The sequence below is a fragment of the Mesocricetus auratus genome, unplaced genomic scaffold (genome assembly GCF_017639785.1).
Source record: "Mesocricetus auratus isolate SY011 unplaced genomic scaffold, BCM_Maur_2.0 Super-Scaffold_100010, whole genome shotgun sequence".
Taxonomy (NCBI): Eukaryota; Metazoa; Chordata; class Mammalia; order Rodentia; family Cricetidae; genus Mesocricetus; species Mesocricetus auratus.
Window position 1 is genome coordinate 3335789 of NW_024429194.1, and position 18003 is coordinate 3353791.

Consider the following 18003-nt stretch of genomic DNA (forward strand, 5'->3'; position numbering starts at 1 on the left):
TGAAATAAGAACATAAAAACAGGAACTAGTTTTTAACTGACACATCATCCTGTTACTCATGATGGTACATGCCTGTGCTCTTACTGCCTTGAAGGCTGAGGATACAGGGTTGTGAGTTCAAGGCCAGCCTGAGCTACACAGTGAAACCCGTAAGAATTTTTTGATCAATCATGCAAGCCAAGACTCAGACTGAGGTTAATAACCTAAACACAATTATAATTCAATTTTCTATGATGTGTAGTCCATTAAGCATTTTACATGTTTGTCTTTAAATCATGATTGAAACCCTATAAATAAGATTATTATCAATTCTATAACTTGACCAACTGAGGTTCAGAAAGACTAAGTGACTTCCCTTAAGTCAAATGGCAAGTAAGTGGAAAAACTGTATTAAACCAAAATTCCTGATTCAAACTCTTACTTCATATACTAACCCTGAGTTATGTGTTTAAAGGTATGAACACACTGTATAATATTTTAGATTATAAAAATTGTAGGTTATATTTTAGATAGCTTATTCTCTCTCCTGTGTGTGTGTGTGTGTGTGTGTGTGTGTGTGTGTGTGTGTGTGTGACTCGCCCTTCGTAGCATTATAAAACCCTTTGATCCATTCAATTCCTGGGTTCTCAAAACAAAGTGAGATGCCTATAACATGTGATAACATTAATGTTTATTTTCAAAGTGATGCATTATATACTCTATAAACAGTAAACATGCTGATTTAATTTTAGCACATAAATTGCTTCTAAGTTAAGTCATATGATAAAAATTTAAGCCTTAGCCTGAAGGAAAACTGACTCAATAATCGACTTACCTCAGTTCTTTCCTTCTGTGTTTACGATTTGTAATAGAGTGCCATTCTGGAATATGAAACCAAGGTAACGATCCCTAATTCTCCATCTGGTCCAGATTACTGACTGAGAAGACACCGAACACTTCTTAGAAGATCACCAGACAAGCTGTCCCTGAATGTAGTTGTCATGAATGCGGCCGTAGGCTCATATATTTGAGTTCTTCGTCATCAGGAGTGGCACTACTTGAGAAGGATCAAGAGGTGTGACTTTGTTGGAGGAAATGTGTCACTGAGGGTAGGCTTTGAGTTTCAAAAGTCCAAGCCAGGCCCAGTGTCTCTCTCTTCCTGCTGCCTGAAGACCCAGATGTAAAACTCTCCACCACCATGTCTGCCTGCCTGATGCCATGCTTCCCACCAAGATGACAATGGACTAAACCACTGAAACTGTAAGTCAGCCAGCCCAATTAAATGTTTTCCTTTATAAGAGTTGCCATGGTCACGGTGTCTCTTCACAGCAATAGAAGCCATAACCAAGACACCAGTTTATCCCCAAGCCTAGGAGGAGGCTAGAGAAGGCTACGCCCACCCTCCCGCTACTTGATGTGTGATTCTGGTTGTGTGGATGTTTTAATAATCATGAGATATAAAATGTCATCATAAGTAGGAGGGACAAGATCATTCCTGGTATCTAGAGAGCGACAATCCTTACAGCTGCCACACAGAGTTTTTCTGTAACTGGGACAGGGCCTGGGTACAAGGGCCCCTCCCCTGTAGGAAGCAAGGCTTTAGAACCACCAGGGGGTTCCTACATGAATGGGAAGACAGAAAGATGAGCACTCATCTGTGCGTCCAATAAGGCATCAGGCAGAACTTTACGAGACACAGGACGGTGAAGGTCCCGGAGCTGTCTGCCCACTGTGGTGCCCTTAGGTTTCTCTTCACTGAGCCACCCATCTCCTGGAGAGCCATGAAAAATGCTCACACTTAGGGCACAAGCCTGGGATTTTTGTTTTTCTGACCTGTATTGGGATGGGAGATTCCCAGGTGATTTTAATGAGTTGAAAAACCCTGAGCCACGCACAACACAGATGATGACTGGGTAAAGCTGAGCATGGACTAAGAGGTAAATTACCTGTGATCAAATCAAACTCCTGAGCTTTTCAAGGGTGGTATGTGTGTGAGAGAGGGGGGAAGGGAGGGAAGAAGAGAATACAAGTGTGTGTGGGAGCATGTTTGTGTGAGTGTGTGAATGCAGGCATGTATATGTGTGTGTCTGTGAGAAAGAGGAGAGTATTGTACAGGTGTTCATGAGTGTTTGTTGTGAGTGTGTATACAGGTGTGTGTAAGTGTTTGTAGGTGGAGTCACGTGTCATATGTGGAGGGGGACAGACAGAAGACAATCTCTAGTGTCATTCCCAGGAACAGGATTCATCTAGTTAGACACAGATTTTCTTGCTGACATAGAGGTCACTGATTAAATAAGGCAAACAGTCCAGGGCTCCTGGTCCCTACCTCAACGGTTCAGGAATCACAAGCATATGACTCTATATCTGACTTTTTGACATGAGTTCTGGGGATCAAACCCAGATCCTGTGTGTATAGTGCCATCACTGTACTGACTGAGCCATTCTCCCAGGTACCCTTGAGGTACTTTTATGCTAGGTTTCTTGGGTTTTTTTCCCCTACTTTTTGGTAAAAGCACACCTCAGCTTTGCTTAGAGAGATGAAGTTACAGCTATGTCTGTCTATACTTGAGGTACCTCTTTAAAGGGACCTAGGGAGCGAGCGTTTGTCCTGTCCTGGTGGTAGCAATTGTCATTGAAGGAAAATTACTTCTATCAGGGCTGGAATGAGGAGGCAGAGCAAACATGCCTGTGCCAGTTAGAGAGCCTCAGCTGCTCTGGAAGGTGATGTCTCCTTCTTGAGGGCGTCTTCATGGCCATTCAAAGGTGTCAGTGACCATCTCTTGGGGTTAGGCTGTGTCTCGCTGGTAGAGGGCTTTTCTTGCATGCACAAAGCCCTGAGGTCAATCTCTAAAATCCCTTATTCAGACATAGTGCAATTCTTCATAGGGCACATCTGTGTACCTACACAGACATAACATAAAGGACTCTGCCATGGTCCCCTGGCCCGTCTTCCCATCCCCGACACTAGCATTCACAAATGGTGTCCAGTGATGATAAAAGGTCTCAGAGGAGAAGAGGATTCTCTGGGTCTCACATCACTTTCCATTTCTCCAGAAAAACACACTCAAAGGGAATTGGGCCCAAGGCAAGCCAGCTGTCACTCAACAGAATTGAGCCATTCTCCCTTTGATCTCCCTTTACCATGTTACCTTCAAACGCGGAATTCTAACCTTTAATGTCCTTTGTAATAACATCTCACTGTCCAGTGCCTAGTAGACTACAGGATTTACAGAAGATAATTAGTTTACTGAATAAGCAGTGAAGTCATCAAAAGTGCATGCTCTCTCTCTCACACACACACACACAACACCACAAACACAATACCACACACCGAATTGGGCCTTCCTGATGGCCTAGCTCTATTCCCACCATGGCAGCTATTTCCTTTCCTTCAGGACAGGTGCATGAGGCCTTCACTGACAGGCCTGGCCCATTATAAGGCTGCTGGAACAGAGGCTATAATCCAGTATTTTTTATTAATCTAGTTGCCTGAAACTAGCACTGGGCTCCAGGCACAAATGAAATCAACAGCAAGGTGAATGAGGCTTTGAAACTTGACCTCTTGGATGTAAGTTCCTTTTAGAGTAAAAGAACTGCTATTTATTGACTTTCACATCACACCTTCGTCATCTGGTAAAATAATATGTCCTGAGCTATAAGAGGATTCCAGTCTAAACTCCAGGTTAGGGAGATTAAAACCTCGCTGATGACACTGCAGGGAACATACGGTTTTACTTACGACGATGTACAATTCTAATTAGAAGGGGCCATTCAAATTAGAAGGGGCTAGGTGTGGTGATGCAAATCTTTAATGGGAGGGACTTGGAGGGACTCGGAAGGAAGAATGATGGAGCTCTGAGTTCAAGGTCAGCTTGACCTACTTTGCAAGTTCCGGGGCTACATGATAGGACCTCGTCTAAAAAAGCAGGAAGGAGAGTAAGGCAAAGATTACCAAAGAATGCTATAAATAAATCCAGTGGAGACAAAAATATCATCGTCTCTCATCCAACATAGATGTGGGTAAAAAGAGGCATCCTATCCAAACACCAAACAGACCACCATATTCTCCCAGGAAGTGACACCGACTTGAATCTGAGTTTATTTCTTGAGAAACGTAAGGACTATTTGTCTACGTTTGGGGAAAAATACATTCTTTTTTGGTTTTTTGAGACAGAGTTTCTCTGTATTGTTTTGGAGGCTGTCCTGGAACTCACTCTGTAGACCAGGCCGGCCTCGAACTCACAGAGATCCACCTGCCTCTGCCTCCCGAGTGCTGGGATTAAAGGCGTGCGCCACCAACGCCCAGCAAAAAAATACATTTTTAAGGGAACTGGGGAAGTAATTTCACTTTCATCTACTTATTTCAGCCAACAAATCAGCTACAAGCACTATGACAGTAGACAGCCCGGGAGCCACGGGTTAAAGGACGTTGTAGGCTGGCATCTCCTTCTCTAAAGTTGTCCTTGCTGTAAAGACCTGTGCAACACATTTGGCCCGTGATAGGCTTTCCCACAAATGCAAGCTCCCCACCTAGTGCTCATTTCCTCTCGGATCCATCTCTGTGATGGAAAGTCTTTACCAAGAAGGAAGATGGTAAGCCTCTCGGCACACTGCACGTGATCAATCATGGAGCAAGTAAATGTTTCTAAACGTTGGCCTCTCCAAACTCCTGGAGAGGGCAGAGTGGTTGCCTCGCCAATAACACTGTGCCTGTTTCTTCCTAAGAGCACTCCCGTGGTGCCTAAAATGAAGTTCAAAGAATAGAGTCCAAGAATGTGTGAGCAGCTAGGACACAGGGCCACAGCATGGGAAATGAGTTCTCAAACCAGACAATGGATACAAAATGGGGAACAATGCCTTGATACACATGTTTGCCGTAACTTGATAGGAGCTACTAGAAACACAGGGTATGGTGTTCACATCAGAACAGCGACTCCCCGCGCTGCTCAGTATTCTTAAGGGTCCGTCCCTGTACCTAAACACAGTCAGCTTTTTAAATTTAGACAAGATCGGAATTATTCAGATCAGCGAGATGGCCATCTGCTTTCAAGCATGCAGCTGCTAGCCTTTAAACAGCAGCTTTTCATGATTCATAACTTATTCATCCCAAGATGCACTCAGACATCTGCTTCATCATCAGTTCAGCTTGGCAAAGCTTTTCGTTTTTAAAGTTTCATAACGTCTACCAGGTGAATGAGTTTTCTTCCACAGAAAGAGTTGACTGCAGCTCCTCTCCGAGACTGGTAAGATTCAACTCCTAGACATCCGCCTCTGAAATAACAGTGGCAACAGCAGTAGCTACTATTTATTCTGCTGTCCCTCAGTTTTACTACCGTGGGCTGTTGGCAATATATTCATCACAGGATCAACCCACCCCATCCGTGTGCATTTTCCATCCCCTTGTGTTTGGACCTTTTGGATTCTTTCCTCTAGATGTCCATAAAAAATATACTAGCTTACTGTGAATTATAGACATCTGTGTTGCACAAGAGCATAATTCTTTCTTCCAGTGTCTGTTAGTTCACCTCCCTTGTCTACCGCTCCCTTCCTCTAGTAGTCACTATTTTAACTCAGATCAACATTGTTTTGCTTCCATAGGCAACAGACATATGCAATATTGTCATTTTGTGTCTGATTCACTTAACATTAAATGATGGCCAGCTGCAGCGACTAGATTTCAAGTTATTTAAAACTGAATAATAGCCAATGTGCATATAGACTATTTTCTTTAGCCATTCTTCCATTGATGGACACCTAGGTTGATCCTATATCATCTCTATTTTGAATAGCTGACACATCAACTTTATTTTCATCACTACTCTGGAAAATACATATTATGGTATTTATGAGAAAATAAACAAGATTAAATAATCTGCTCAATGATATTAAATACAGAGATGGAAGGAGTGTACTCTTGAAAGCCAGATACAACTCTTCTGTCCCTTCTCAAATTCAGACTTCTACAATAAGCAACGCAGCTTCCTATTGCAATTTCCGTGGAGCAGCTGGAATGTCCTCATCATATTTGTAGTGTAAGGTGGAATGTTCTCATAATATTTGTAATGTAAGGTAGAATGTCCTCATTATATTTGTAATGTAAGGTGGAATGTTCTCATATTTGTAATGTGAGGTGGAATGTCCTCATCATATTTGCAATGTAAGGACAATTACACTGAATCCTATGCCATTTGAAATGTAAGGACAATTACACTGAGCCCTGTGCCATTCATCCTGAGTCTTAGAAAGCAGCAAGTGGCCCTTGGTTCATGGGAATGTCCTGTGTACATTGAATCTGTTCATTCTGCTGGACAGCTTAGGCAGTCTTGGCTGCCCATCTTCTCTCCCTTATTGAGAGCAGCAGCTGGGGAGATGAGGAACTCAGGAAGTGTGCAAAGACAGTCTTCTATGACACCTGAAAGTAGATATCCTATCTACTCAAAGGAGTGTTTCATACGAAGAAGATTCTCTCTGAAGAAAACCAGTCGTGTCAAGCTATAACCAGTCATATGACTCAACAGGTAAAAAGTACTTGCCACCAAGAGGATGACCTGAATTTGATCCTCAGAGCTCATGTGGTAGAGGAAGAGAATGGAACACCCTGGTCTATGTGAGCCCACACACGTGTGCATACACACACACTCAAAATAATTACATGAATTCAAAACTGTGTGCAAACTGACTATTGTCTCCTACCTACCCCAAAGCCATGCTACATGAGGAATCCAATTAGACCCACGTTCAGGCCTTGGTTCTGTGATCTAAAATTACTCAGACTTCTGAGCCTCACATTTGCCATCCAAAGTCAATGAAAAGAACAAAATCTTCAGCTCCATCTTTTAAGTAAGTAATATGTGGAAGATTGCTGTGAGACGTTAAATGCTGGTAACAGTACATGGAGAAAACAATCATGGCAAAAATGCTCTGTCGGCATAGTTTTGTTTTAAAAGGAGGAGAAAGTGTTTGTGAAGACAAAGTCTAGACATTACATATAGAAGCTTAACGTTCACTTTGTATGATGGTGATGTTTATTTTCTTTATGTGGTTAGCTAAAATTATAGCAACACAAATCTTCAAATGGTAAGATATAATTTAAGTGATAATGGAGAAGTAGAAAATGTGGTAATTCTAGAATAAAGGCATCTAGGCAGTTAGTAATTGATTTAACTCAACATTAGGTTAGTACATCTGATTAAAATAAAACTAATAGTTTCCTGTGCCCATACTGAAGATGAAAAAAAGTTAACGTAAAAGTAAAATGAAGCAAGCTTGTTAGTGCATCCCTTTAGTCCTTCCACTCAGGTAGGGGAATGAGGCAGGAGGATCTCAAATGTGAGGCTCACCTGCGTCGTGTTGAGACTCTGCCTAAACAGTACATAAAAAGATTCCACTTAATAGTTCATAGTTCAACTATGGAAAGCCTTGCAAACAATGAATTATCAACTTATGTGACCACAGCTATAGAGAGAAACAAAGTTACATCCTCTGACGCTCTATGGTATGTTGTCGACTAATCAACGCATAACCTTGATTTGGGCCTTTCCTCAAATACAGCATTTGATATGTATGATCTACTCATTAACACAGAGCTCACACAACAGCACTGTAGCATAGTCCTGAAATGGAGCGTCTGTAAAATGCATCTGTAAGCTTGCAGGCACCCCTGTGCATCTAAACAGAGTGTTTGGGGCCATGTAAACACTGACATCACCAACCAAAGGTCCAGCAATGAGGAAATCACTCCAGTTTGCAGTGGAAGAGTTGAAAAGTAGGGACATCGACCTCATCCAGTAGGGACCCAACTCTTTCAATGTTTACATGTGTCTGGGCATTTTTTTAGGAGTTACACATAAAGTTTAGTAAGCAGACCAATCTCCGCAAATAATGAAAGGCCACAGTCTTGTGCAACCAATAAAGCCAAGAAACATGAATTTATTATTTGTCAAAATAGACTTCAGAACAAGAGGAGAGCTGGTTTATTTTAGTGGCATGGCCCCAGTAGGTTGACTGTGCCTGTGAATTGCCACACACCCAAGTATATATAAGTAGCACAAATTGGAGTTGATAGTTTCTTTAAATATATATACTATTAAGGACACAAATTAGGTGGGTATGGAATGGACGGGTGGGCCTTGAGGGAGCTGAGGGAGCGGTGAATATGATCAAAACACAATGCATTGTATGCAGTTCTCAAAGAATTAATTAAAATTTAAACTCAAGTTTAAAGGGTGACTCTGCAGTTAAGAGCACTTAGAACTTTTATAGAGTTCGTGGGAATTGATTCCCAGCACCCACATGGCAGCTGATTTCCTATAACTACAGTTCCAGGGGATCCAATCCTGAACTCCATGGGCATACACATAAGTGGTTCATACATAGCAGCAGGCAAAACACTCATGCACATAAAATAAAGATAAATAAATCTTTTTTTAGAGAAATACAACTTTTACGGTGGAAAAATCCACAATTTTTGTGATAGGCGCTGTTGTCTTGGTGATCAACAGAGCAAATAGACTCAGCATCAGCGAGGACCAGAAAAGACAAATACTGGCTGTGTCACATGTTGACCCATGACGTCCACACAACAACCCGCCCTCACACGGAGCAAATCTGCCGTGAAGTGCGTGTGAGACATATTCTCCGAGGTAAAACATCCCACCAAACTTCCACCAATAGAAAGGTTTTCCCAGTTTAATGGTAGAACTGAACCAGAAATCAAAAGCAAGAAGAAATGAGAGGTTCCTTCAAAAACTGAAAATTAAGCAACACACTCCTTAAAAGTCAAGATTCTGAAAAAAGAATTCGAGGAGCCAATGCTACTCAAAACGTCCACATAAAAAAAAGAATATCCATAAGCCGGGCCGTGCTGGTACACACCTTTAATCCTAGCACTCAGAGGGAGGCAGATCTCTATGAATGTGAGTTCAGCTGGGTCTACAGAGTGAGTTCCATAGACCGCCAGGGCTGTTACACAGAGAAACCCTGTCTCGAAAGACAAACAAATATAAAAGAATGCCCATAAATGAAGTGATCAAGGGCATGGATGATCCATATGGTAGAAATCATAAGCACCACTGAGAGAGACTGGAGAAGACATGAGAGATGGAAAGACCCGCGGGGCGGGGCGGGGCAGGGCGGGCCTGGGCGGGGCGGGGCGGGGCAGGGAAGTATTATTCAGCCTCCACAAAGAATGAAATCTGTCGTTTGCAGGAAAACTGATGAGACTGGAAGACACTAATTTTAAGCAAAATGAGGCAGACACAGAAAGAAAGTGGCACATATCGTCTCTCCAATGCCGAAGCTTAAGGGCTCAATCTAGATATGGAATAGGGATGACTAAAGGCTGTGAAGGGTTGAAATCCGGCTAATGAGAGCCACAGCACAGCCCAAGAGTTGGCGTTGGTTCCATGGCTCCACAGCACGGTGGGGCTGGCTATAGTTCACACCGACCTATCGCGCATCTTTCTAGGAAAAGGGAAGAAACTTGGGCTCCAAACTGAAGGAAGCCAGAGGGAAGTAGAATTGCTGACTCTCCGGAGTGACCCGAGCGTCCTGTAAATAAGTGCTGAAGCAACATTCCGCACCTCACAGACGGGCACAGCTCTTACGCAATCATCAAAACGTGTAAAGATTTTCCTGAGCACTCCAGGCTTGCCCTGGAACTTTCTATGACTTAGACCCTCCTGGGTGCAAAACCACAGGTTTAAAACGCAATTGGAAATGGATCATAGACGTAGAATTATAAAGCTGGTGGAGAAAACGGAAGAAAAATATCTTGAAGACTTTGAGTTGGGCACAAGTTCTTATATCTGTCATAAAAAATACAGCCTATTAAAATATATGAACTCCACCAAAATTAAAAAAATAGTGCTGAAATAATGAAAAACTCAGCAGCAAATATCGTATACCTGACAACAGATTATATGAGGAAATCCCCAAACCCAAGATCAAGAATGCAAACATTCTCCTTTAAAAAAATGACAAGATATTTAAACAGATGCATCAAGAAAGTAGACACTTGGCAAATAATTTTTTGAAAAGATGATCCACGAATGGGGAAAAAATGGTTCATCAGGAAAAGATGCTGGTCACAGAGCCTGACAATGTGAGTTCAATCCTAGAACCACATGGTGCAAGTTATCTTCTGACCTCTATTTGTGCACATGTACACATACATGCACGTACACATGCGCGCGCGCACACACACACACACACACACACACACACAACACACACTAAAAAAATTAAATGCAAAATTTATTGTAAAGGGCCATAACCATTGATCTTCAGGGAAATGCAAGTTGAATCATGCCATGCTCCATTACATGTCTATTAGAATGGCGAGAATAAGGAGCACGGAGACTTCTCACAGGTTGATGGTGGCCTTGAAAACAAACTGTTTTCAAGAGAACAATTGAGACTTAACTTCCTGTAAGCCCCAGCAATCACAAGTCTGCCTTGAACAAATTAAAATCTAGGCCTGTACACAAACACACATGAATATTTAACACAACCTTATTCATTGTTGCCCTAAACTGGAAATAGCCTAACTCTGTTTCAGTTGGGAAGGCATAAGCTACTGTACATACATCCAAACAGTGGGGGTCTCCCATAGATCTTTCATAATGGAACTGGTGTGTAGTGACTTTTTTTACTGGGGGGGAGTGGCTACCCAGCTCCCAAATAAATCATATGGCTTATTTTCTTATAAATGATGGGTCTTTGCTTGGCTTGTTTCAAGCCAGCTTTTATTAACTTTAAATTATCCCATCTACCTTTTGCCTCTGGGCTTTTACCTTCTTCTTTTTCTTGTATATCTTTTCTTCTTATTCTGTGTCTGGCTGTGTGCCTGTGTGGTTGGCCCCTGAAGTCCTCCTCTCCTCCTTTTCTTGTTCCTTGATCTCCTTCCTCTCCTTTTCTCCTTCTATTTACTCCCTCTGCCTGCTCATCCCACCTACTCTTTCTCCTGCCATTCAGCCCTTTATTAGAACAATCAGGTGGTGTTTTAGACAGGCAAAGTAGCACGGCTTCACAGAGTTAAACAAATGCAATATATAAGAATACAGCACATCTCTGCATCATTAAAGCAAATGTTCCAAGGCATAAACACACACAACACATCTTAAAGTAATATTCCACAACACCAGCGAGTGTCATACATGAAAACACCCGTGCCATACTCTGCCGTGTGAAGTCTCAGTGAGAAGATGGCTGGCTATCTACAGGGGATCTGTCACACCCAATCTGCCACACCTCTGTCTTAGACGGAAAGGAACTTCCATTGTTTACCAGCCATGCAATCTGTGATTTTCTGTTGGTGTGGCATCAACAACTAAGACCCAGTTCTGAACAAAGCAAATGGTGAGGGACAGAAAACAGACCTGAAAACGGCTCCGGTGAGGGCAGAGGGAAGGCGCTGACTGAAAAGGGAAGCAAGAGAAGAAAGCTTTAGTGTGCTGAGGTGTTCTGTGGCGACTGCATGAGCCTATGCATGTTTTTAAAGTCATTGAACTGTATGCAAACACCAAACGCAGTGTAAGTTAATTCTAAAGAAATGAGTACATGTCTTGAAAGACTACACTAACAGGAGAGAATTTGTAAGGCTGGAAGATTATAAGCCCGGCAGTTAAGACAGTCTGCTATATAATTTATTCATCACTTTCTTTGAATTGATAGATTTATGTAAATGTGTAAAGGCTATGGCTACCTTGTAATAAATATCTTCTTAAATATGCTTGATCACTGTCTTTAGAAATACTTGGGTTGGTTAAATGCTCTCCAAGCTAAGCTTAGACATCAGGGTCTGCCTACCTAATTGCTTTCAATTACACCGTTTTATGTCCTTATGAAATCCTCATTATTATTCCTTACCTCGTTGGTGTGCAAGAGGAAAGATCTTTTTGTTGGCACTGGATATATAACTTGAAGCAGTTCCAAACAAGTCAAGTATATACTAAGCCCCTCTACAGGAGAGATGAGTTAATTCCTGAAGCATGTGTGGTACTCAGAGCCAGAAGCAGTGTGGCCCAGTGTTGAGGAAACTTCTGTCTACTCCTCATTAAATTACTCCGATTTGAGGATTTTCTTTTTTTTTTTTTTGTCAAAAAAAAAAAAACATGACAGTGAAGAGACTTGACTTTGTGAGTGTTCCCTCTCTCTCTCTACCTTGGAACTCAGCCTTTTGCCGACTTTAATACAATCGGCCAGTGGTCTTGCTTCCTCTTCCCACTTTGGCTTTGTCTATAAATAGACAAGAACACTGTGATACCTGTTGTGGGATAATCCATTTGTACACTGCATCTTGGCCACGGCGCCTCCTGATTGGCTTAATAAAAAAGATAAATAGCCATTATCTAGACAGGGGGCCAGACAAAGGGAACTCTGGGAAGTAGGGCGGAGTCACCACCAGACAGACTGGAAGCAGCATCAGCTTTCTACAAAGCAAAGGTAACTGAGCCACATAAAAGAATGTAGAATAAAAGATGTGGGTCACCGGGCGTTGGTGGCGCACGCCTTTAAGCCCAGCACTCGGGAGGCAAAGGCAGGCAGATCTCTGTGAGTTCGAGGCCAGCCTGGTCTACAGAGGGAGTTCCAGGACAGCCTCCAAGGCCACAGAGAAACCTTGTCTTGAAAAACCAAAAAAAAAAAAAAAAAAAAAGATGTGGGTCATTAAGAACCAGTTTAAAAAAAAAAACAAGTCTAAATTGGTTGGTACGTAAAATAAATAAAAATAAATTTAATGAAAAATATTGGCTAACCCTTCGTAATTAATAAGAAGTCTCCGTGTGGTTATTTGGGAACTGGAAAGTGGGACAGAAAAAAATCTGCCTATAGCTACCCCTACTCCAAACATCTGAGATACCACATGGGAAGTCCAGACATCATACAGTACTTTTCCAGCTCGTTGTTGTTGTTGTTTTGGTGTTTTATTTTTAAGACAGGGTTTCTCTGTGGCTTTAGAGGCTATCCTGGAACTAGCTCTTATAGACCAGGCTGGTCTCCAACGCAGAGATCCACCTGCCTCTGCCTCCCGAGTGCTGGGATTAAAGGCGTGCACCACCAACGGCCGGCAACTTTTCCAGCTCTTAAATGGAGCTATTGCTATGCCCACAGATGGCTGATATGGGTCAGTTTGACATTACAAACAGAAACCAAAGCATGTTTCCATATTGGTTCATCAGCATCTTCCTTCGGGCCTGGTCATTCGTTCACGCTTGTGAGATTTTTTTCACATCCCTTTGGAAATATTTTGCCTTCAGTTCGAGGAGACAGTTACGGGATGAATGGGGGAAAGAATCACACAGCCTCAGTTTACCCACGTGACCCAACTGGGTTTAACCTCTGTCTGAGGGCATATTGTCAGCCCTAGCTGAGAAATCTATATACCTCGTTGCTCATTCACTTGCTAACTTTGTATAACTGCTATACAAGGTACCAGAAATGAGTAATTGACTTCAGACATAAATCCTTTTTAAAAAATTAGGAGTCATGGCCCCTTACCTTGGAGGAACTTTAAAATTTGCACAAAATTAAAAACCCTTCAAGTTACAGTGTCTACTAACCATGTAAGGGAACTGAAATGTGTGGAATTTACTTTTCTGTTCCAGTCAAACTGAGCAAAACTACCCAAGGCTCTTGCCCAACCGGAAGCCTTATTTCTTCCAACCCAAGACGTGAAAATGCCCAAGAATGGCTTCTAACTAAGGTTATATAAAGCTTCATCCTGGGGCTCCCCCCTATGAGAACCCAGTAAGACCACTGTACACACCAGCCTGGTTTTTCTGATGTGCTGTTGGTAATTGTTGAGTAATCCTAGTGATGTGGTCCCCTTTGCTTGTTGGGTTAGCTTGGAGGCATGTGATGGGAAATATTCCCCTTAACTCAGGGAAAGAAGTGTAGAGTCCCAGTTTACAGTGGCTTGGAAGGATAATAGATTAGAAACAAGAACACAAGAGTAAATTTTTAATGGAGTTCAAAGAAAAAAATATCACTCTTCTGGTTTTCTTGCAGGATGATGTCACCGCAGGGATTGGAAAACATGAGCAGCGGACACAATCGCATGTTGACATAGTATCTTTAGCCCCCGACTGCTTATAATTTTCAATAAAACCTCAACATTGGGGGAAGGGGATGAGACAAGAAATATTTCACAGGTTTCTGTACCGATCCTATTCAGGTCAAATCCTGGTAATTTCTTGGGAGATGTGAACGAATGCTATTTCCTCCACAGAGATAAACCGGAACCAAAAACTTTAAAGTTAAATGGAAGGCCAACTCAAGTTCAAATTGTGAGTTGCTTGAACCCAGAAGGCCCCTGGGAAATGGTCTACCATTCGTTACCCTGCCCCACCCCTCATTTGTAAGAGGTCATTGTAATGTCTAGATAACACCCCCTCATAACCACAGCACTAGACACAGCACTGCCTCCTCCACGTGTGTAGCTGAGGGATGCGGGGCGGGGTTGGGGTGGGGGGATAGGAGGCAGGGGGTGTCTCCTTGGGCAGAGTCTGAAGCCAGACAACTGCAGCTCAGCCTGGCAAGGCTGCCTGGAATCAACCTCCACAGAAGTGGAAAGTGGGGAGGGGGGGATCCTGCTCACTTCTCGGGGTGACTGAAGTCGGAGCGAGACACCAGCAAGGAAGCTAAGTGTTTTCTGAGATTGGAATTGGAAAGACATGCCGCTTCCCAGTTCACAGACCCCGGGCTGCCTGTCTGTCCGTCATATGCCCGACCTCCATTGCACTCCCCTCGAGCTCCCTGCTTTGGGAAGGAGAAGGACTCTTGGGCATCTCTCTAAGCCAGTGGTTCCCAATCTTTCTAAGGCTGCGACCCTTTAAGACACAGCTCCTCATGCTGTGGTCACCCCCAAACATAAAATTATTTATGTTGCTACTTCATACGTATATTTATGAACCGTAATGTAAATATCTGATATGCAGGGACTCTAGACTGCGACCCTTGGGAAAGGGTCCTGTGACTCACAAGGGGGGGCCGCGACCCCATAGGGGACGTGGGGAGGGTCACTGGGAGATAGACAGCTTCCTCCTCTTTCGTTTCTTAAGCCTGATCCAATTCTTTCCTTTTAGAAATGCTTTATTTTTCCTCTCCAGTGTCTGGCTCCCTGGCTGGGACACATTCAAACCTGTTCATCGAATCAAAGACACCTAGCAAAGCTATAGCACGACAACCCCGTGCGTTCCCTGATGCCTGTTGTCCACTGCCCTTAAATAAAAGTACAGTCTTAAAATAAATAGAGAAGAAGGGGGAGGAGGAGGAGGAGGAGGAGGAGGAGGAGGAGGAGGAGGAGGAGGAGGAGGAGGAGGAAGAAGAAGAAGAAGAAGAAGAAGAAGAAGAAGAAGAAGAAGAAGAAGAAGAAGAAGAAGAAGAAGAAGAAGAAGAAGAAGAAGAAGAAGAAGAGGGAAGGAGGACCGGGGAGGGGGAAAGAAGAGAGAAGAGAGAAGGTTAGAGAGGGGAAAGATAAAAATAAAAACAGACAGGCGAACTTTGGATCTAGAAATGTCAACTCTGGCCGCGGTCCACTGTTCAGCTTTCCCTTCGATCCCTCATTCTCTCCCAACACACACACACACACACACACACACAAACAGAGAGAGAGAGAGAGAGAGAGAGAGAGAGAGAGAGAGAGAGAGAGAGAGAGAGAGAGAGAGAGAGAAGGTAAACCCACCAACCTCAGAAAAATCTGACTCTTCGCCAACTTGTAGCCTCCAACAGCGACAAGAGGACCAAGGTCCTTCGCCACCTGCCCCCCAAAGACACTGCAAGGGCCCCGCAAGCGCCGCAGTAGCCGCCTCTTCTGCAGTCCGAACAGAGTTTCAGATCGAAATCCTGAGAGCTCGCATTTCTCTGCCCCTCGGCCCCGCTTCCCTGACTTCGACCTCCATCTCGGGAGGCCCGGAGGAAGCGGGTCACTTTGCCGCTTCTGAGGCTGGGGTGGAGTTAGCAGCGACTCCCACGGAAGGAGCCCCAAGCCGGGTGCCCTTCGCCCCACTCCCTGGGTGCTCGCCCGCGCAGGTCGGGTGCTGGGGCTAGGGGGCCACTTGGCAAGGTGCCGGTGCTCACTCGGATGCGGGGATTCAGGCGGGACGGTGAGGACGAAAGGCTGAGGGTTGCCGGGTGTGGAGAGAGCAACCAGATGCTCTCCAACCCCTGGCCACCGCAACTCCTGCAGCGCGCAGAGGGATCTTGCCGTCCTAAGGCCTTTCCTCCCTGGGCGCTCGCCTCCCGCCCCGTTCCCCGCCTAGACGTCTGCGAGCAGAGTGGGGGGGAAGGGGAGAAGGTGCGAGAGTACCTGGAGCGAAGACCATGACTTCTTTCAGCCGCTGCGCCCCTGAGTTACGAGAGGTGAGCCAGGCAGAAGGAGCGGGCCACCCGAGGACGTGGATCCGTGCGCGGACCTGTGCAGGCGGACGCGCGGGCCGCGGGCGGGACGGTCAGCACCTCGGACAGCTCTCCCCGCGCGCGGTCCCGGGCTGTGGATCCGCGCTGGGCGCGCTGCCGCTGCCTCCACAATGCACCGCTGCGCCGGCGGCGGGAGGAGGAGACCCTAGCCGGCTCAGCTCATCCTTGGTCCCCGCGCCAGCTCGGCGTTCTGCCGCTGAGGGAGCAAGGCGCTTCTACCGCTTCCATCTGAGCAGTTAGGACGGAAGGGGGAAGCCAGAGAGAAAGGTAATTGCCCGGTTTCCCGGCAGGGGCACAACTAATTGCTTCTAATTACCTGCTGTCACTCACCCCCAGGAATGCCGGGCTGACATTTAAGATGAGTGTGTCCCTTTCCCCCACATCGCACTGGGGTTTACTCCAGAGGCTAAGTCCGAGTTCTCGGAGTCTGGCTGTCCCAGGCCTCTCCAAATGTCAGCGAGAGAGAAAACCAGGATGACTGCCCAGTGCTTGAGGAGGGCGCTGCTAATAAGGGCCCTGCTCCCCCATGACAGCTCCGTCAACTCCCACAACTGCAGGTCCTCAAGGTCATAGCCTTGGAGGAAACGATGTTAGCCAGGGCAAAGGAAAAGTCCAGATTAGACAGGTCTTGGACATAGTCAAACTTCTGCAGAGTCATGTCTCTGAGACTGATCACAAACCCAAAAGCTTCCCCAGACCGGCTCAGGTGGTATCTGCTCCCCTAAATCACACCTGACTCTCTACACTAAAGACACCAGGACCTGCTACATGATCACTGCAGGCTCCAAAGTCCGCTGCTCGCTAGACGATGTGTCTATTCTCCAATTAGATTCCTGCAACGTGGGCAATACACATTAGACATTAGATGTCACCAGCCCGCAACAGGTGTATGTGGGTTCTGGTGCCAGAGTTTACCGCTTAAGGATCAGCTTGCCTAGGCTTTTGTCCTCCGTGTCTGCAATTGAATGAGGTTGCCCAAGAACAAAGGCTCTCGGAGCACTCTCTGGAGTTCTTTGGGCATTCTTCACCTTTCCCTGGAAACAGTCTAGGCATTCTGAAAACACAGCATTAACAATTTGGTTGGAGGCCACAAGCTGTGCTCTGTTTTTTGGCAAACATGAGCGTTCAAATAGCCAGACTGGCACTGGGTTTGTTCAAAGCCATAACAGGTTGGAAATACAAATAGTTTACAGTTTTTGTGGAGGCTTGTGGGCAGCTTCAACGTAATACAATCAGAACTGCTCTCAGCACCTGGTGTCCCACAGGCTGAAACAGATGGGGACTGCCTGGAGATGCCAGTCAGCTGATGGGCAGCATAAATTATATGCAATAAGGGATGCAGTCCTCTCATATCCCTGGGCTCAAAGGGTCTTAACCTCTTGTTTCAGCACCATGGGATGCATGGAGCGCTGTTTGAGACATGCTTGGTTGACAGACCAAGTGTCTTTAAATACTCCTTTACCATCTTTATTTTTTACAACTTAACTTTGAATGCCCCTTATTCTACTAAACAAATATCCATAGTTAAATTCAAGAAATCATATAGTGTAAGAACACTTTTAAAAAGTCTATAATGATCAATCAGATCCAAACTTAGGTAGGACACCT

The 18003-nt window shown here is 44.6% G+C and overlaps 1 protein-coding gene across 2 annotated transcripts in view; it reads right to left on the bottom strand.

The window, feature by feature from the left end:
• Akain1 (A-kinase anchor inhibitor 1) overlaps positions 1 to 17268 on the bottom strand; it is a 39317-nt gene extending 22049 nt beyond the window's left edge. The window contains exons 1-2 of one of the 2 annotated variants that reach the window (XM_040752856.1): positions 16726 to 17268; positions 16286 to 16623 (exon numbers count right to left, since the gene is read on the bottom strand). In XM_040752856.1, coding sequence (XP_040608790.1) covers positions 16286 to 16301 — 16 coding nt within the window. In that variant the 5' untranslated portion in view covers positions 16302 to 16623; positions 16726 to 17268. Of the gene's footprint in view, positions 1 to 16285 lie in introns of both variants that reach the window. The other variant, XM_040752858.1, reaches the window with a different exon arrangement.
• Between the last annotated feature and the right edge of the window lie 735 nt (positions 17269 to 18003).